The 18,715-nt window shown below is 54.1% G+C and overlaps 1 protein-coding gene across 1 annotated transcript in view; it reads right to left on the reverse strand.

Moving 5' to 3' along the window:
• Positions 1–8,712: 8,712 nt before the first annotated feature.
• Cyp46a1 (cytochrome P450 family 46 subfamily A member 1) overlaps positions 8,713–18,715 on the reverse strand; it is a 28,041-nt gene continuing 18,038 nt past the window's right edge. The window contains exons 7-15 of the mRNA XM_076921226.1: positions 18,322–18,432; positions 17,382–17,532; positions 17,161–17,223; positions 14,863–14,935; positions 12,768–12,852; positions 12,120–12,230; positions 10,326–10,414; positions 9,689–9,755; positions 8,713–9,431 (exon numbers count right to left, since the gene is read on the reverse strand). Coding sequence (XP_076777341.1) covers positions 9,261–9,431; positions 9,689–9,755; positions 10,326–10,414; positions 12,120–12,230; positions 12,768–12,852; positions 14,863–14,935; positions 17,161–17,223; positions 17,382–17,532; positions 18,322–18,432 — 921 coding nt within the window. The 3' untranslated portion in view covers positions 8,713–9,260. The remainder of the gene's footprint in view (positions 9,432–9,688; positions 9,756–10,325; positions 10,415–12,119; positions 12,231–12,767; positions 12,853–14,862; positions 14,936–17,160; positions 17,224–17,381; positions 17,533–18,321; positions 18,433–18,715) is intronic.

Genomic DNA, 18,715 nt, shown 5'->3' on the forward strand with positions numbered 1-18,715 from the left:
CCACCCCCCCATGTTGGGCTGGGCAGATAAGAGCGTGTTCCCAGTGCCAGGATCCTGTGCGATTGGTGGATAATTCTAGGCACTGCCCTCTCTGCCTGGGGCCTCTCCTCAGCAGCCCCAGAATGTTGCCTAAGAAGCTACTGCACCCCTAGGTGCTGGACCAGTTCCTAGAAACCCAGCTCTGGAGACTATGGGATTCCTATTCCCTCTCTCCGGTGTCTAGTCCCACCTACTAAGCCAGGACCATTTATGGGCATTTAGTGAAGAAGAAAACCAAGGGATGCTGCCAGTGAGTGTGTGCTGGTCCCAGGAGGCACCCACACTTGTCAATTTATTCTGCTTTTCAGGCAGCCACACCAGGTCCATGTCACAGACAGGGTTAAGTGACCCTGAAGGGAAACCAGCCCTCTAAGGGTGTAACCGGGATCTGGAGCCAGGCTGTCTGTCTCCAAGGCATAGGAAGCCTTGCCTTTGTTTAGCCAAGAGCACCCACACTTGTGGACACACACAGGGTACTTTCTGCTCCACACGTGTTGGGGAGCTGTGTGAAGAGAGGCGTTCCCTACAGGAAGTGAGGTGACTTCTGCACTCACACAGGAAACATAAGCTTGAGAGAACACACTGCTACGAGCATTTGGTGTGTGCTTGCTGTATGCTTGACTAAGGGTCAACTCAGTCCTCTCCTAGCTCCCAAAATGTCGGGGCAGTTCTGGTGTAGGGCCATGACTCCCAGAGGTATCACCCCAGTGTTGGACTCCCTGCCCAACCCCGCCCCCCAGGACCAGGTGTCATTCCAGTTGTGAGACACATGGAGTGAAGCATGTAAATAAAAGGGGGCCTCAACAGAGAGATGGAGAATGCTTCCATGCTTTCCCTAAAAGAGTTGTTTGGCTGGCTATAGCATCCATTCCAGGTATGCAAACCAGCAGCAGGTGCAAAGGAAAAAGTGGCGGCGTCCCCAGCAGGGGATGGCAGGGGTCCCCAGCACAGGCTGAAGGAGATAGCACTATCCAGGAAGGAAGTATATTTTCCTGCAGAGGAAAGCAAGCATTCAAGGCAGAAAAAGCCAGGCAAGCTTCCTGGAGGAGGAGGCAGATACTGATACTGAGGGCCAAAAAGCCTCAATATATATATGTGTGTGTGTGTGTGTGTGTGTGTGTGTATGTATATATATGTGTATATATATGTATACACATATATATACATACACACACACAAATATATATATATATATAAAAGTTCTGGGCCCTCCTGGCAAGTCTTATATGGGCACCGAGGCCTTTTCTAACTCAAAGACCATAGAGGGTTGAGATCACAAAGTTTCAGACAAAGTTCTTTCTGGGGGAAAGGGAGGAAGGTAGGCTGAAGAGTCACATCCCCCTCACCCAGCACTGGCTCACCGCCAGCAGACTAGTGAAGGAATTCCAAACTGCAAAAGGGCCCTCTGGTCTGGTCCATGCTGTGCCCTATACCAGGTACTTTCCCTCTGTCCTCCTCCTCTTCCTCCTTCTCTTTCTCTTCTTCCTCTTCTTCTTCCTTCACCCCTCCTCTTCCTTTTACTCCTCCTTCCCCCTCTCCTTCTCCTCCTCCCCTCTCCTTTCTTCTTCTCCTTCCCCCTTCTCCTCCTTCTCCCCCTCATCCCTCCTCCTCACCTGTCTTGAGGCATCTCAGGGGCCCCTGCCCCTGCCCCCGCCCCCGCCCCTGCCCAACACTGCTCTCCCACCCCTGACCTTGCTGTGGTCAGTGCCTGGTCCTTACTGCGCATTGATAGGTAATGAACTCATCACCGTTGGAAGTGTGCAAGCAAAGCTGGGCAGCCTGGCTGGATGTACAAGGAAGTTCAAACGTCAGGAGGGGCTGGAGTAAATGCTGTTGGAGTCCCTTAAGGGTGACTAGCTACCATGTTTTCCTGGCGTGTCCCCAGTTTTACCCTTGAATGTCCTGCCTGCATCCTGCAAATGTCCTCAGTCCCAGCAACAAATGACCTTACTGTCCCAGCTAAGGTTTTAATACTAAGTGATCAAAAGAGAGGCAAAGCAAAACCCTGGGACTGTCTCTAGAGCCCTGGGGTCTCCATCTCCTCTGCCGCCCTTTCTCCTCCTCCTCCTCATTCTCCTCCTCCTCCTCCTCTTCCTCATTCTCCTCCTCCTCTTCCTCTTCCTCTTCCTCCTCTTCCTCTTCCTCCTTCTTCTCCTCAGCCCAGACCAATACACTAGTGATTGCAAAATAATGTGGGAGCTGAGGAGAAGCCAGAGCTAGGACTACAGGGCAGCAGCTCACCTCACAGTAAGAGGAATCCTGTCTTGGGGTGTGGTGGTTTCTGATAAGAATGGACCCCATGTAGGCTTATCTATTTGAATACTTAGTCCCACTTGGTGGAACTGTTTGGAAAGGATTGGTAAACTGGCCTTTTTGGAGGAGGTGTGTCACAGAGGGTGGGCTCTGAGATTTCTTAAGCCCACACCATTCTGTTAGCTCTCTCTTGTCTTGTGCTTGTGGATTAAGACATGAGCTGTCAGCGTCTGCTTCAGTGCCATACCTGCCTGTCTTCTGCCATGCTCCCTGCCATGATGGTCATGCCTGCCTGTCTTCTGCCATGCTCCCTGCCATGATGGTCATGAACACTAACCCTCTGCAACCGTGAACCTCAAATTAGATGCTATTTTTTTTATGAATTATTTTGGTCATGATGTTTTGTCACAGCAACAGGAAAATACGGAAGTTAGAGGGTAAGGCCACGGGAATTAATAGTGCCAGGTGTCAGGTACGCGCATATCCTAGTGTGGGCAAGCGATGGGGCTTACGGAGAAGGCTCTACAGACATGCTCACTTTCAGCCCTGGTGGGCAGACTTCAGGACCAGGGCTGGAAGGAGCCTGTTGGCACACGAACCAGGTCAGATGCCAGCTTGACAAGGGCCTCCCAATCACTGGACAAGCCTGGGCTTCGCCTCAATATGCTATCTGGCAGGGGCTGCCACGAGGAGACTTCTGCCTCTTCCCTGGAGCCATCGCTCTGTCTGGCTCTGCATCCCACCCAGAGGGACAGCCCAGTGTCAGCTCCTGTGTGCAGGCCACTTCCCCTTCCTGTCCTTGGCCACAAGTCCCTTCCTGTTCTCTTTATTGTGAGAACATGTGTTAGGAGAAAAAAAAAAACCAACTTGATTCTCTTGTGCTTGAGGTCAATAGTCATATGTGAGCCCACTGCATGTATGAGAATCTGTGAGCAGGTAGCTGTGCACATGTGTATACATGTGCTCACTGCATGTATGAGCATCTGTGAGCAGGTAGCTGTGCACATGCGTGCACATGTGCTTGGTAGTAGGCATGTAGGATGTGTGTATGATGATGTGGATATGTGTTCCCATGTGATCATGTATACATGTACATATATGTGCCTTACATGTATGGAGTGTGTATATGCATGCGAGGCATGCACTGACTGGCACATGTGCAGTAGGACCTCTATAGTTCATGCTGAAGTTGACCGTTTCCAGGCCCACCAGCTCTCAGGCCTCACAAGCACCTGGTGCCAATTCCCACAATTGCTGATGGGGTGGGGGGCACAGCATGGCGGCCACACCCAGGGCTCTAACAAGGCTCTGTGCAGTCTCCAGAGGCCCAAGCTGGTGCAGGTGGAGGGGCTGAAGTCAGGAAGACAGGGCAGGTAGTCGAGGCATATTCTATAGGGAACTGTTCAACAGAGACCTAGAAAGTATCAGGAATAGAGGTGGGCAGGAGGTATGAGAAAGACCTCATGGCACCCCAAGAATGGCTGGAGATTGGCTGGTGGTAAAGTGGAAACTTAAGGGTTCTTTGGAAAGTCAGTTGTGTTGGTTGGTGTTTTCCTGAAGTGGACAGAGGAGAAAGGCTAAGGCAGACGCGTGAAGGAATGTTTAGCTGAAGCAGACACAGAAGACAAGATGTTCTGCTGAAGCAAGCACGTACGTGAAAGGACATGTGATGAAGGATTCTTTGCTAACAACGCACATGTATTGGTCTGCCTTACATTGTGTAACTGAGCTCCTTTTGTCGGGACTCCACTGAGAGAAACGCACCAAGAAACTTCTGGTGGTGTGCTGGCTCTTTTGCCTTTTTTGCCACTTCCGAGGACTTGCGCTAACTGGAAGAGTGACGTCAGTTGAGACAGACACACATGCTGAGGCAAGACCCATGAGGACACATGATGTTTGGAAAGAGTATAAAAAGGACTCCACGGACAGTGACAGGGCCTGAGCTTGGCTTGCTGGTACCTCTAGCTGTGCAACACTTGTGGGTCTCGCGTGTCCACTGATCTTCGCTTCCCTGAGAGAGGCACAGCCAAGAACGTCTTCTGCTGTTCCTCAGAGTCCCTCCTGCTGACCTGTGCTGAGGTTGAGGCCTGGCTGTCTCTGCCGGGTAGTGCCACCACTGCTGATTCTGGTTTGCTACCTAGACTCTGCCGAACTGAACTGCTGGTGTATCCATGAAGTGTTTGCAAGTGGATGGAGCTGCCGCTGCTGACCTGTGAACTCAACTGCTGATTTCCAGACAACACAGATGGGATTTCTCCACAGAACCTTTCTGAACAGGTCCACTCCCCCCACCTCCCGTATCCTTTCTTTCTCTGTACCTCTGGTGGGTGGTGGGCTACAGGGGAGGCTAAAGCACTTAAGAATCATCACTAAAAATAGGTTTTGAAAAAATTAAAGTTACAGGTGGGGTGAGAGATGTCAACCGAGTTGGGGCTTTTGCAAGAGAATAGGGTATAAAGGGCCACGCATTTACTGGACATCAGTGGGGCCCAGCCCTGAGCCCAGAGTCTGGGTGACAAGATCAGAGAGGATGCCTGCTTCCTATCCTCTCTCTCTCTCTGCTGGCACTCACTTCCCATGGGTCATCTGGCCTGGCCAGGCCTTGGGAGTCCAGGGTCTCCTTTCTAGAGACACGCTTCTCCCTTGATCTTGGGTGGGAGAACATATAGCCTCCCTGGTACCCCAGTGGGTGGGAACTGGAAACTGGCCCGTGTCTACAGTGAGCAGAACTTCCTGAGCAGGTGGCCTGGTGGAGGAGGCCTGGCCTCTGCATGTGGGCTGAGCATAGAAGGAAGGCTGCCTGACTAAGGCCTAACCCAGGCAGTGATTATCACTTGTTCCACAAACTCTGATTCAAACAGATACCTCCTCCAGATAGGATAAGATCAGACACACCCAGCTGTACACAGCCTGAGATACACACACACACACACACACACAGAGAGAGAGAGAGAGAGAGAGAGAGAGAGAGAGAGAGAGAGAGAGAGAGACTCATATGCATCATGCAAAGAGGAGACTATGGGAACATACAGCGATACTGAGGGATCCGAGCAGACACAGATGTAAACTCACAGGGCTTACACACACACAGGTTCACATACATGGGGTTTATATATATGGGACTCATACTCAATCTCAGAGAGCATATGCACTTGGGAAATACACAGGCATATGCAAACACACACACACACACACCTATGTGCTCCAGCACAGTTCTGGAAATTAATTCTGCACACCCAGCAACTCTGGCTCAGGCCTGGATACAAGTAAAACACTCCCTGGGCGGCCTCCAGGCTCCAGGCCAGGAGAGAGGCCAAACAGGCCAGTCCGGCTGCTCGAGTGTCCCTGGTGGGAGGAGATGCAACCTGTGGCTCCTCAGGTCAAAGCCCTCACATCTGGTTTAGGGCCCTCGGAACTCTACCTTGTGGTGAAAACAGGAAGAGGCTCATGGGAAGGCTTGCCCCTGGATGCTGAGGCCCCTACCCTGCCTTGGGTTCTGTGACAGGGAAAGCCCCCTTAAGATGTATCTAAGGAACTGGGGCCTCATGCACTTTCCAGGGAAGCTGAACCCAAACATGCCAATGTTGGTGGCTGCCGCTTGAGACCCTGTAATAGTGGGCTACCTCTGCAGGAGGCACGCTGAGAATTCTTGCATTCAGGGAGATGTGGGTTCCCATCCACCAATGCCTCTACTAATGGCCTTCCTGGGATCTCTCAAACAGAGACAGGCCCTTGCCCTGGTACTAGGGCCAGCAAAGGTCTTGCCCACAGACTCTACTCATGGCTGACCCCAGTCATGGACTGAGAAGGGGGTAAAAGCAGAGATGGGTCCTCTGACTCCCACCCTATCCCACCCAGGATAAACCCAGGAGCCTGGCTGCCCACCTGAAAAGACACAATGTTCTTGTCGCAGCTCTCCCCGACTCTCACCCGTGCCCAGCTCCCTGGGAACAGTGGGGAACGGAACATAGCAAGGTGGGTGCTTCCCAGTGAGCCAACAACCAGTGGAATCCCCAACCTCTTTTTGGACTCCACCCTTGGAGAATCAGAACCCACCCCTTAGCCCTGACAGTGAGAATTCCCAGCATGCCTCCTGCAGAGGTAAGTTCTCTGTCTGCTTGGAATCTGGAGTGACCCACTATTAAAGGTCTCAAGTCTAGGAGAAGGAATATAAACTGCCTGCCCAAGACCATGAATACTGGAAGCTTCCTGCCAGGGGAGAGCAGATTCAGAGCTCACGCCCTCCCCACATTCTTGTGTGCAAGTTTACAGAGGAAGAATTTCTCAGAAAAGGTCACCATTGCCTAGAGGCAGGCAGGCAAGGAGAAAGCAACCCTCCAGAGTCCCTGGGGAGGGCATCACAGGTAGCGTGAGATAGCCTGCACCCAGCCTTCTCTCCTTTGTGCAGTGATTCCCATCTGTGGTCTGTGAGTTCCACCTGGCTCCTGACATAAGGTTTTCCCCTGCCTAGCTTCCCAGTCCAGGTCCATCTCTAGGAAAGGTATTGAAAACCAAGGGCCAGGTTGTTGGCCAGCAAGAGCCTGAGTTGATGCCTCCCAGACCCAGGCACCCAGTAGGGTGCAGAAGGCGCAGGTGGCGAGCAGGCCATTCCAGAGCTGCTCCAGAGCGGCCCCATGTGGTCCCTCTGAGGACTGCAGGTCTTTCCTAAGCCTGCCTTCCCCTGCTAGGAGCAAGCAATACAGATGGTAATGATAGCCAGCAGGAAAGGATTCCCAGGCTCTGTGTCATGCTCCACCCGACTCATGATCACAGATAGCTGCTCCACCAGCCCAGAGGAGGAAGTCCTGTTATCTGCCCTCCCTTTTGGATGAGGAAACGGAAGTTCAAGCTGTAAAGCCAGTGACAGATGAGGTCAGGATTTGACCTCTGCTGGACTCGGAGCTCCGCCCCTCGCAGGGGGTGGTTCAGGAGGTCTAGGTAGGACACCAACCTTACAGGAGCTAGCCGAGGGTCCTCCTGTCCTCTCTCTCTCTCTCTCCACTCTTTAGGTTTCAGCACAGAGATCTGACTCAAGCCTGGAGTGACAGGCCACTGGGTATGAGGGTCCGTGAGTGAGTCCTAATTCCACCATGACTGTGACCTTGACTTTCCCATGTCCTGTCCCCTGGGAGGATTTGGAGTGGGATGGAGGTGAAGTGTCAGGCTCAGCCATTATCAGTCCAAGCCAGAGAATGCTAACATGGGCAATTGGACATTTCTGAAAGAAGTCCATCCTCCAGAGGCCAGGTTGTGCCCTTAGAGCGCAGAGGCACAATGACTCTCTGCCCTTCAGGGTGGGTGTTGACAGGGAGCTCTCCTGTGGGGTCATGCCCAGCCATGGCAGAAAGTGGAGGCTGGCAAGCATAAGGTAGATGGCTGGTGAGCTTCAGAGGTACCTTGGGTGGGGGTGGAGGTGGGGTTCAGATCAGGGCAGAAGCAGGGCAAGGCTGAGGGCAACATGAGAGACTGTGTCCTGCAAAGTGGTTATGGAAAAAGGCACTGCTAGGGGCACTGACGAGTTAGGGTGGCTTTGCTTGTAAAACTCAGGCCAAGCCTGGCTTGTGCACCGGAGAGAGACAGGAGGAAGTCTAACAAGAACCCAGCCTGGGGCTCCAGAGCCATCCCCTAGCTCCTGCCCAGAAGCTATGTCCAAAGTACTTGTACAAGACAACCTGGGCTGGGACAAGGACAGGCCAGGAACCCAGGCACATGCTCCCCTGTTCCCAGCCACACCCCGGGCCCCAGCTGTGCAGAGCAAATCCCCTCCTTCCCTAAGCTTTGACATCATCTGTTCCCTAAGAAATTCAAGACTGCTCAAAACCAAGGGAGCCGATGTAGACTGAAGATCCTCACAGCTCCACCCCTGAAGATCCTCACAGCTCCACCCCTGAAGATCCTCACAGTTCCACCCCTCCCCTCGTGTAGAGAAGGGGCTTTGTTGAGGAAGAGAACTTTGTTTCTGACTCAGGCTCCCAATGGGGAAGGAGGAGCTAGGACCATGCCCCCTGGACCTGCCCCAGAGCACATGACCTCCCAGGGCTCCCTCTACCGTAAGGTCTGACGTTCCCCAGGGCCACCAAGAGCCTCCTCTGACTAGGTCATTGTGTACAACAGTGCCCACAAGTGTGGGCAGGCGTGAGGCAGTTATGGGTGCCCAGGTCACACACCACACACACACACACACACACATCAAATCAAGCTCTCAATGCCAGGACCCCTCCTGTAATCCCAGAGCCGCACAGTGCCCTGCTGTACAGAATTTTAGTATAGGAAACTGGTTTCTGCTAGAGTCTGCCTGGCTTCTCCAGGACCATCTGTAAGCAGGCAGCTTCTAGACCTGTTCCAGCCCCCAGGGATCAACATTATCATCCCACCCTGCACCCAGAAGGAAGGATTGTGGCCTGGGCGGCCGTACATTCATGCAGTCAACACACGTTTATTGGGTATCGACTCTGTTCCAGACCCTGGTTAGCAACAGGGGCCTCGGAGGCAAAGTGCACACAGACCCTGCCCTGTGGCACTCACAGCCTACCAGGGCAGCTGGTCACATGAGCAGACATTCACAATACAGTGTGGTCAGTGTGTTAGAGGTAGGAGCACAGAGGAGAGACCCTGGCCTGGCCATGGGGACAGGAGGGCTTCCTGGGGGACATGTCACTTGAAGAGTTTAGGGAGTGAGCAAGAGTTGGGGTGTCTCTTTTGAGGGTGTGGCCAGTGCAGAAGTTCAGAGGTTTGGGAGAGACGATGATGGTGGTGGTAGTAGCTGGGAGTTAGGCAGGGCCCACCAGAAAGAGCTGAAAAGCCAGAGGATGACAGGAAGCACTGAGGGTGTGAAGCAGGCGAGGGGACAGGGCCCGCCAGGAACCATCGTGGAAGGTGGCAGAAGGGTCAGGGTGCCAGTGGGTGGCCATGGGCGGCAATGGGGGCCAATGAGGCCCTGGTCCAAGGAATGTGACCCTACCCAGGGCTCAGCAGGGTGGGGGTGGGGGTGCAGGCTGCCAGCCCCGGGGCCTCAGGGTGCACAGCACAGGGTCCAGTGGCTTGAGTGTAGCCTGCTCTTGCAGCCCAAAGCGCTGCCCAGGCACCAGGCGGAACTCGAGCCTCTGAAGCAGCTTCGCCATGACAACCTTCACCTCCATCTGTGGGGGAGGGACATGGAGGAAAGGAGGGGGAGGGAGGGAAGGGGGAAACAGCGAAGACATAATGAAGGAGGGTAGGAAATGGCGGTAGACACAGGGAGAGAGAGAGGCGGTGGAGAGGCACAGATGCAGGTTCTCCTTTCCTGTTCTCCTGACAGGCATGCTCAGCCCCAGCCCCCAGCTCCTAGCCCTCCCCCCCACCCCCGAGGCCCCACCCTGCAGTCATTTCTTGGAGGCCCAAGCAACACACCCCCTACCTGAGCAAACTGCTGCCCGATGCAGGACCGGTGGCCCAGGGAAAAGGGGAAGTAGGTGAACCGTGGCCTGCAGGAGAGAGGCCCTTCAGGGTCAGTACAAGGAACAGGGTGTCCACACCACTGTCCCCTCCCGTGACCAGCTTGAGCCAAGGGCAGAGCCATCTTCAGGAGACTGCTGAGCTCTGCCCCTCGGGCAGGTGAGACACTTGGTGTTGCTCATCAAGTCTAGGAGCTGGGAGGAGCTGTGCTTGGAGACCATTGTCTTGACTACAGTATTGAGTGGTATGCCCCGCCCACTGTGTGTGGCCCGACCTTTGGGCAGGGCATCCTGGGTGATGCCCTCAGTAAGATGGAGAGGGTGAAGTAAGCACTGGCATAGCCGTGCCATCCTCTCTCCTTAAACTGTGAGCTAAACCAAGCCCTTCTCCCCCCTCCCCCCCAACCCAACAAAGTCAACATTGTCAGAGTTTTTATCCCAGCAACAGAAGAACTTAAGAGCAAGCGAGCTGTGACTGTGATGGCGGCCACACCCTCTCCCGGGGCTCTAGAATCCTGTGGGTGCAGGTAGCTCCAGAGACCTCCATGATGATGCTTCACCCACAGACCCTATATCATGGCAGCTCAAGGACAGACTTACTTGGGCGCTCCAGGGCCAAAGCGGTCAGGGTTGAAAGTCAGTGGGTCTTCAAAGTAGGTGTCCATCCTCCCCATGACATAGGTGCTGAACTGCCGGGCAAAGGAGCTGGTGTCTCTGGTTCCCAGGTTTCTACCTCCCAACCCATTGCAGCCCCCCTGGGGGTGAGGTAGAACACAGCACCTTTCTACCTACTAGGTGTGACATTCCACAGCCCCCCTGGAAAACCTCAAAGAGGAAGAGAGGGGACACTGTTATATGTCCACTACCATCAGGGTGTGCCATGCCATGTCATCCCCTGCCTGGCACAGCCCTGTAGCGGCCACAGTGACCCCTATTTTACAGATGAGATAACAGGGCTTGGAAACTTACCTGAAGTCACCCAGCAACTAAGTGGCCACAGACTGAGGCTGGGTGCTGGGAGGCACCTTCCTCCTGATCGCTGGAGGCTGGCCCCTCCTTTACCTCAGGCTCACTTCAGCCTTCAGGGCAGAAGCTGGGGAAGCTATAGCCCCACCACCTTCACCTGAACCCAAGGTGCCTCCTGAGGGAGCTGGTATACCTCCTATGCCCTGGGTCTTCAAGGCCTATGTGCCTAGCTGTGGAAAAGCAATGTGCCCCCTAACTGAGCTATGGGCACTGGCCGTGCTGGACCTGCCCACCTCACATCCCCGTGAGAGCAGTGGCCTGGAGCTGTTGGGAAAGCAAGAGGGCATGCTGGGCATGGGTGAGGAGCCAGGGATCCACTGTGAACCAGGGGTATTTGAGGAGCATTGTCCCATGCACACAAACGGACTGACTTTGGTTCCCAGCACCCACTACCGTGCAAGGGTGAGCCAGGCTCACAGGAACCTGAGGCTGGGGCCGAGGTGGTACCTCCTCTATACACAAGGCCTTACATGCACCCCCATCCTGACTTCACTACTCATTGGCAGATCTGCTATGCCTGTGGCTGAGCACTGCCAGGAATGTCATTAAGTGTCCACTTGGGCTCCACCCCTTCCATATACAAAGGCAAGGCAGTGGCAGATGCTAAACTAAGGACATTGATTACTCCCGGGGATGGGTGACTGGCACGCAGAGACGGGTGAGGGGTCTTGGAGGCCAGTAAGCCCAGTGAGTGGGTGAGCAAAGCCTACACAACAGAATCGCACACAGCCCAGCTGGATGCAACAGGTCCAGGGCAGAGGGAGGTGGGGCAGCAAGGAGGGAGGAGAGCTAAGAAAATGAGGCAGGAGGCAAAGACTGGGGAGATTGTCCAGTGGTTAGAGCGCTTGCTACAGAAGCATGCATGAGCACCAGAGTTCAGAGCCTCCAAAGCCCACTTAAAACGTGGAGCATGATTGCCCTGCTACAACTCCAGCCTCAGAAGGCAGAGACAAATCCTCAGAGCTAGGTGGTCAGAGAGACTGGAGTCAGTGAGTCAGGTGGACACACACACACACACACACACACACACAGAGAGAGAGAGGAAAAAAATGAGGTTGGGGTAACTCCAAGAATACCCCGTGTCTCCCTCTTGCCATCTGGAGCCCAGGAAAGTTTGACTAAGCCTCAGTGTGTGCAGCTGTGTGTGGAGCACTTTCTAGACCTGTCTGCTGGAGTCTTCAGCTGGACGAGTGAAGGGAGAAGAGGGCCTGGCAGGGTCACAGGGAAACTGAGGCAAACAAACACAAGGCAGCCAGGAAATTGAGTGACATGATAGTAAGAGGCACATGGCTTCCCTGACCTCAGGGAGACTCTCAGATTGACCACTCTGGACATAAACAGGCCAGCCCATGTGAGGGCCCCACGCACCAGGAGAGGAGTGTTGCCAGGGACTCTGACCCCATCAATCAAGGTCTCCTCCTCTAGCAGGCGAAAGGTGCCCCACGCTGGCGGGTACAGCCTCAGAGACTCTTTGAGGACCTACAGAAGACATGCCAGAAGGTGGTTGAGAAATCAGGAGACCCCAAGGCTGGTCACAAAGTGCTTGGTCCCCATCCCATTCCCACTGAACACCCCGTCCCAGGATAGCCCAGACTCCCAGACCATCAGCCTCACTGCAGAAGCTACCCCTCATGTGACCAAAGGAGAAACTGAGGTCTAAAGGAAAGGGACGCTATCCAGGACACAGGGGCAACACTGGGACCAGAAGGCAGGGCCCCTCCCCTCCTAGAGATGGCAGCCTGGAGCATAGGGGAGCCTTGCGCTTGGCTGAATGGGAGGGGCCGGCTGAGCCAGACACTAGGAGAAAAGCTTTGCCGCCAGGCTTTGCCTGAAGTCCAGTTTCAGCCCCATTTGCTAAAGGACCACTTCCCAACCCTGGCTGCATGCTTGTGGGTAGGAGGATCTCTCCATCCTGCTGACTGAGTCCAGAGGAGCCTGGGCTCCAAGGAGGGCCCGGTGCGGCAGCAACCCCAACTCTCCACATCCGCCCAGAGGTGTCTCACCCACACTGCACACCTGCGACAGGTACTGCAGTCTCCCCAGATCCTCGTAGTCCAGGTGCCGCTTCGAACCGACCACCTCGTCCACCTCGGCCTGCAGCCTGCCAGGTAAGACAGAGAAGCTCGCCTTGGAGAGAAACCTCTGCCCGAAGCACTTTAAGGTGCCGGGTGGTAGGAGATTGAAGAGCAAGGCACGGGGTTCCCACGAGCACACATTGCCTGCCTCCTTAGTAAAGGCATCTGCATCCCAGACAGGCCACATCTAACAGCAAATGGGAACCATGTTCCTGGAACCTTAAAATAGCCATCCTTGTTTGTTGCGCGAATGCACCTTGGAAAGGAAATGTCCCACATACAGAGCCTTTAATACTTTGATGGTAGGTCTTTGATGCCCAGCACAGTAGACTGACAGCAGGCACAGCAAGAATGGGCCAGGGAGGCCGCCACCGACTCAGCGTGGTCTGGACCACTTCACACATCAGCATGGCAGTGAGGAAAAGGAAAAGAAAACAGAAAGGCCGGGGAATAGCCAGTAACGTGGGGGCATAGAGTGGCCGGGACACGGGTGTACCATGGACGAGGACAGAAAGCTGTGCGGCTGCTGTGGAAAGCAAGGTGATAGCTCCCACAAAATTAAAACCAGAATTACTGTCTGGCAATTCTACCCCAGCATGTATCCCACAATCTCTGAAGATGGAGCTGCACACCCATACTCACAGTCCCTGCAGCTAGCGAGCAGGAGACGAGGGACAGAAGCTGCCTGAATGTCACCCTGTCCTGAGAAGCCAAGGCTTCACTACCACCATGATGGAGCTAGATCTAGACTTTCAGACAGGAAGGCAGTTCTGACTGGGCTCCAACAGCCACGAGCCTTGAGGACTCTATGCTAAGTTAAGGTAACTCGGTTGATGCTATTCTCGCCAGGCACCTTGATAGCTTGGGATACGGAGGGCAGGAGAGGGCTGCTGTTTAACAGGGCACTGTCTGGACTTGGGGAGATAAAAAGGCCCTGGGGTGAGGTGATGGCCAGGCTTGCACCACGGTGTTGACACGCTTAGTGTCTTTGGAATTGAATTTAAAAATAGTTTAAATGTGACATATTTTCCCCGTGTCTGGGATGGAGCGTGGGCCTGTGCATGCTAGGCAGGTGCTCTACCACTGAGCAACACTCCAATCTGCAACAAAGTGCATATTTCTGTCATATCTATACACACATGTATTGACACACATGTATTTACTTAAAATCCAATAAGCTATTTTTAAAATTATGAGTGTATTGGTGTTTTGCCTGTGGGTGTGTCTGTGTACCACATGCATGCAATGCCCATGGAGGCCAGGAGGGGGCACTGGACCCCTTGAAATTACAGTAAAAACGGTTGAAAGCCACCATGTGGGTGCTGGAAATCAAACCTGGGTCCTCTGGAAGAGCAGCTTGTGGTCTAACCACTGGGCCATCTCTCCAACTAGCTAGTTTATACTCTCATGCCATCTCTCATTCTAACCTTCCTGCTGGTGACCAGCAATGCTTATAACAGGCTTATTCCCCGTCCCAAGAGTTTCTACAGCTCCCTGCATGGCCGAGGGCTCTGAGCTTGGTTCTGTCTGCTCTCTGACACTCCCGAGGGTACCCAGCAAAGGAAGCCAGTTAGGACCTGACCAGCTCAGGTGCTGTATTCCATCCCCCCACCCCACTACCCTCCTAGGTCCTGCCACATAAGGGCTGGTAGTCAGTCACAGTTGGGCTGCTCTGTGCACAGGGGAAGGAATGAGACAGTTCTTACTAGCCCAAAACTCTCGGTCTCCCTTAGCAAACAAAGACTCAGGGCCAACAGTGCCCTGGGGGAAGCATTGCTGGACTAGGGCAGTTTGGGGTCAGGGGGGTCAGGGGTGATGGCTTTGTCAGGGATCCCAGATGCCTTTTGTGGAGGAGAATATGTTCTCCAGAAGAAAATCAGAGAGTAGGGCCTCTAGGCCAGGAAGCAAGTACAAAGGCCCTGGGGTAAAAGGAAACAGGGTCCCCTGGAGAGTTCCAGTCATGGCATGAGGGGACAGGTAGCTCTTGGAAAGACACAAGAAAAGCCCTTTGCCAGTCCCAAGGGCAGCCTTCATACCTTGCCACGATCTCTGGCTGGCGAGACAGCTCCATCACTGTGAACGCCAGATGGTTGGCAGAAGTCTCATGACCTGAAAGAAGAAGGAGCACTCTGGGTGAGACTGCAGGGGCTGTCCATGCCCTGCCCTGCCACCCAGCTTCTTGGTAGCATCTGAGAGTCCACATCTTCCCTCCTCCCATGGCTGTGATATGAAGGAGGTGGTCGGTCGGTCGGTCTGTCTGTCTGTCTGTCTGTCTGTCTGTCTGTCTGTCTTTGCAATCCCTCTACTACCCAGTGGTTGAGTAAGCCTGCCCATGCCTCCACTGAGCTGTTCGGAGAGCTGTTCCTTCCACCCTCCACACAGTGATCCTGTACCACAGGAAAGAAAAGACCTCGTGCTAGTGTCCCACACCTTTAATCCCAGCACTTAGGAGGCAGAGGCGGGTGAATCTAAGTCTGAGGTCAGCCTGGTCTATCTATATAGAGACCCTGTCTCAAGAAAGCTGAAGCTAGAAGCTTGAAGTTGGAAATGTTTGGGTAGACCCCAAGAGCAGGGTCTACCCAAAGCCTTTGCATCCCCTGATGCCCAAGAAGGGAGGGACTGACAGGAGACCACCCAACCAAAGGCCTCTCAGAGATCAGGCAGGAGGCCATCAGATCAATATGATCAAACTCCAAGGGTGACTTGGCTGCAGGGAGGGGCACTGACAGGGACAAGTCAAGGTTCCTTGGCAGGAGTAGACGGACACGTTCTGTCAGACAGGAGCCTGCCACGTGAATGAGATGTGTCCAGGTGGGCAGAAGCCATAAAGAGACCACATTAGAGCTGCATTGCAGGGCACTCTCCTCACACAGGACCAAAGCAGCTCTGAGGACTGAGGAATTGCTCAGATGCTTGAAAGCACCTGAGAGGAGCAAATGGCTCAGCAGGTAGCCATGACAGAGCAGCCAAGCCATCTCACCGCCCTCTGGCCCAGGGAGGTGAGGCCACCTGCTCCTAGAATCTCTGAGCCAGGACAGCTCGGGCGTGGCCAGGCTGGCCCTGGGCTGTCTGAGGTATGAGCAGCAGAGCATCCCCTCCTGTCCCCCTGGCTCCACATAGGCTTAGGGTGGGCTGTGAGGAGGGGAAGGGATGCTCACTGGGGCACAGGTGGGGAGCTCAGGGAACAGCAATGGTCCCAGCTGGCAAATGAGGTTCTCTGGGCCTCCTGCACCGGTTCTGGCTCCATTCAGACATGGTTTAATGCTTGTTTTTGTCTTTGTGTGTGTATGTGGGGAACACATGCTCATGTGTGTGCACGTATGCAGACACCAGAGGTCAGTCTCAGGTATCATTCCTAGGGACCCATCTACCTTGTTTTCTGAGGCAGGGTCTCTTACTGGCCTGGAGCTCAGTAACTAGGTTAGGCTGGCTGGCCAGTGAGTCCCAGGGATTCCCGTCTCCTCTTCCTGCACAGGGATTTGGGTGAATACTTTTATGTGGGTGCTGTAGCTCTAACTGGGTACCTCATGTTTACATGGCAAGCAATTCCCCAGTCCTCAGAGCTGCTTTGGTCCTGTGTGAGGAGAGTGCCCTGCAATGCAGCTCTAACGTGGTCTCTGTATGGCTTCTGCCCACCTGGACACATCTCATCCACGTGGCAGGCTCCTGTCTGACAGAACGTGTCTGTCCACTCCTGCCAAGGGACCTTGACTTCTCCCTCCAATGTTCACCTGCACCCTCTTAGCATTTGTTCATCTTGTCCCATCTGTAGGGGTCCCTGCTGCACAAGGCCATGGGAGTGTCCAGACTATGCAGCCTTGCTTTTGTGGTTGGGGAGACAGCCCTCACCAAATCAACTCAGATAAATATAGCCTCACATCAAGAGGAGCGGGCAGAGGGGACTCTCTGGACATGAGGATGGCTTCTACTTGGTCCAGAATGTGCTCAGTGAGCAATCACTACTGAGGGCATCCATGAGGAGGAGGTATCTGCCAGATCGCTAGAGGAGAGGAGGGACTTTCTAAGTGAGTGGTAATACTCAGGAGATGAACAGATACGTGAACATTACTGGCACATATTTATACCAAGCTAATAAATCTGAATAAATCTGAAATGGGGCAACCCAAAAATTACAGCCAAGCTCTTCTGAGCCAAAGAAGCAGGCTTCCTAAACAGCCCAACCAGTAGCTAGGTCACAAGAACAGCAAGAAGTCAGGCTCCCTTCCCCCTGGGACCTGCGGGGAGCTAGGCTTAGACAACCCCTGAGCTAAGTAAGTCAGGATTAAGATGCCCCCCGAGCTAAGCTTGTGACAGCCACATCACAAACTACGTACCCGCAATGAAGAAGGTAACAAAGTTGTCCAGCAGAACCTCATCGTCCTGGGCTCCCTCTTCAGCTGAAAGGCAAGGATACACTCAGCCCCACAGCAGCCCTGGCTCCCAGGCCACCAGCTCTCTGAGGCAGAGTCAATGGTGGAGAGCGTTGGATGGTGGGACACGGGAGCATCCCAAGCCCACCCAGCCCTGCTCCTGGGTGCCCCACGTGACCCCGCACCTTTGAGAATCTGCGTGAGGATGTCGGCCGGCACGTCCTCGCCCCTCTTCAGGGCTTCACGGCGACGCTGCACCCAATCCTTCCCCACCTGGCGCAGCAGACGGATGCTCTCTCGGATCTCCCGAAGCTGCTTTCTCTTCCCTGGCATGAACTAAAGGAGAGCCCCAGCTCAAGATGGCCCTTAAGGTCCTCAGTTCCCTCCCCAGGCCCCACCCAGAGATCCATATAGCAGCGTGCTGGGGAGAACGTGAGAAAAATCTAGAAAAGATCAAGCAGCCAGGCAGACCAGAACAAGATGGCAGACTGAGTCCAAGCATGAGCTTCCCCCTCCTGCACCAAATCCCTAGAAATGATGGGAAGAGAGCCCTTCCGCCTCCATGCAGCACTGGGAAGAAAGGGCCCCTGAAGGAGGGAGACAGTTAGGGCTGCGTCGGGAAGCAGAAGTCGGGGCCAGAGCCAAGTGAAGTAGAGTCAATGGCTGAAAAGACGGGGTGGCATCTGGGGCTGCAAGCTCATAGACTGAAGGCCCCAGGAACAGAAGGGAACCGGAGATTGGCTCAGGAATCACCTTTCCCCTTTCTTCTTCTTCATGTCTGGAATAAGCAAGTGATAGCTGGAGCTACAACAGCCATCTTATGACAATGAGGTGATGTGCTGAGGACAGTGGAACACAAAGACAGAAGAATCCAGAACATCTGACACGGTGGAGTCATCACAGCACCCTAGAATGCCTGCTTTGGGGATTGTTTAACACAAGACAAAAGTTAACTCCTGACTTACATTATGCCCTCTGATTATGTCCTTCCACTCTTAGGTGAGGCATGCAAATGTAGATTCGGACACACTGGCACACAAAACCCATTCTGGAAGAAGTCACTGAAGGAGGCGCTTCAGCACATGCACAAATACAATGGGGTCGCCAGAGAAGGGCGGGCAGTACCTTCGCTAGGGTGTTACGGGACGCACTGATACCCTCCAGCATGACCTTCACTGCCTGGGACAGTGGTTTCTGGGCACCCAGGAGCATACTGGTCTCCATCCCAAAAGCTGCCTGTGGGAGAAAAAGCTGAGGTCAAACCTGGAGACACAGGTGCAGCACAAAGCCTCACACAGGCGGCTGGAGACTTGGGCCTTGCTCTGTGTCGCCCACGCCTGACAGTGCCCCACGAAGAGTCCTGAACTTCTGCCTCCTCCTGGCCCAATGCTGTTTCTCCCTGAGCTGCAGTCTTCCCCAGGGGTGCACATCCACACCCCAGTGCCCTGTCCATGACTCCACTGGCTGCCTCCAGATATGCTTTGTGCTGCCTCATAACCAAGTCTACTGTGACCGACCC

The sequence above is a fragment of the Arvicanthis niloticus genome, chromosome 23 (genome assembly GCF_011762505.2).
Source record: "Arvicanthis niloticus isolate mArvNil1 chromosome 23, mArvNil1.pat.X, whole genome shotgun sequence".
In the NCBI taxonomy this organism is placed as follows: Eukaryota; Metazoa; Chordata; class Mammalia; order Rodentia; family Muridae; genus Arvicanthis; species Arvicanthis niloticus.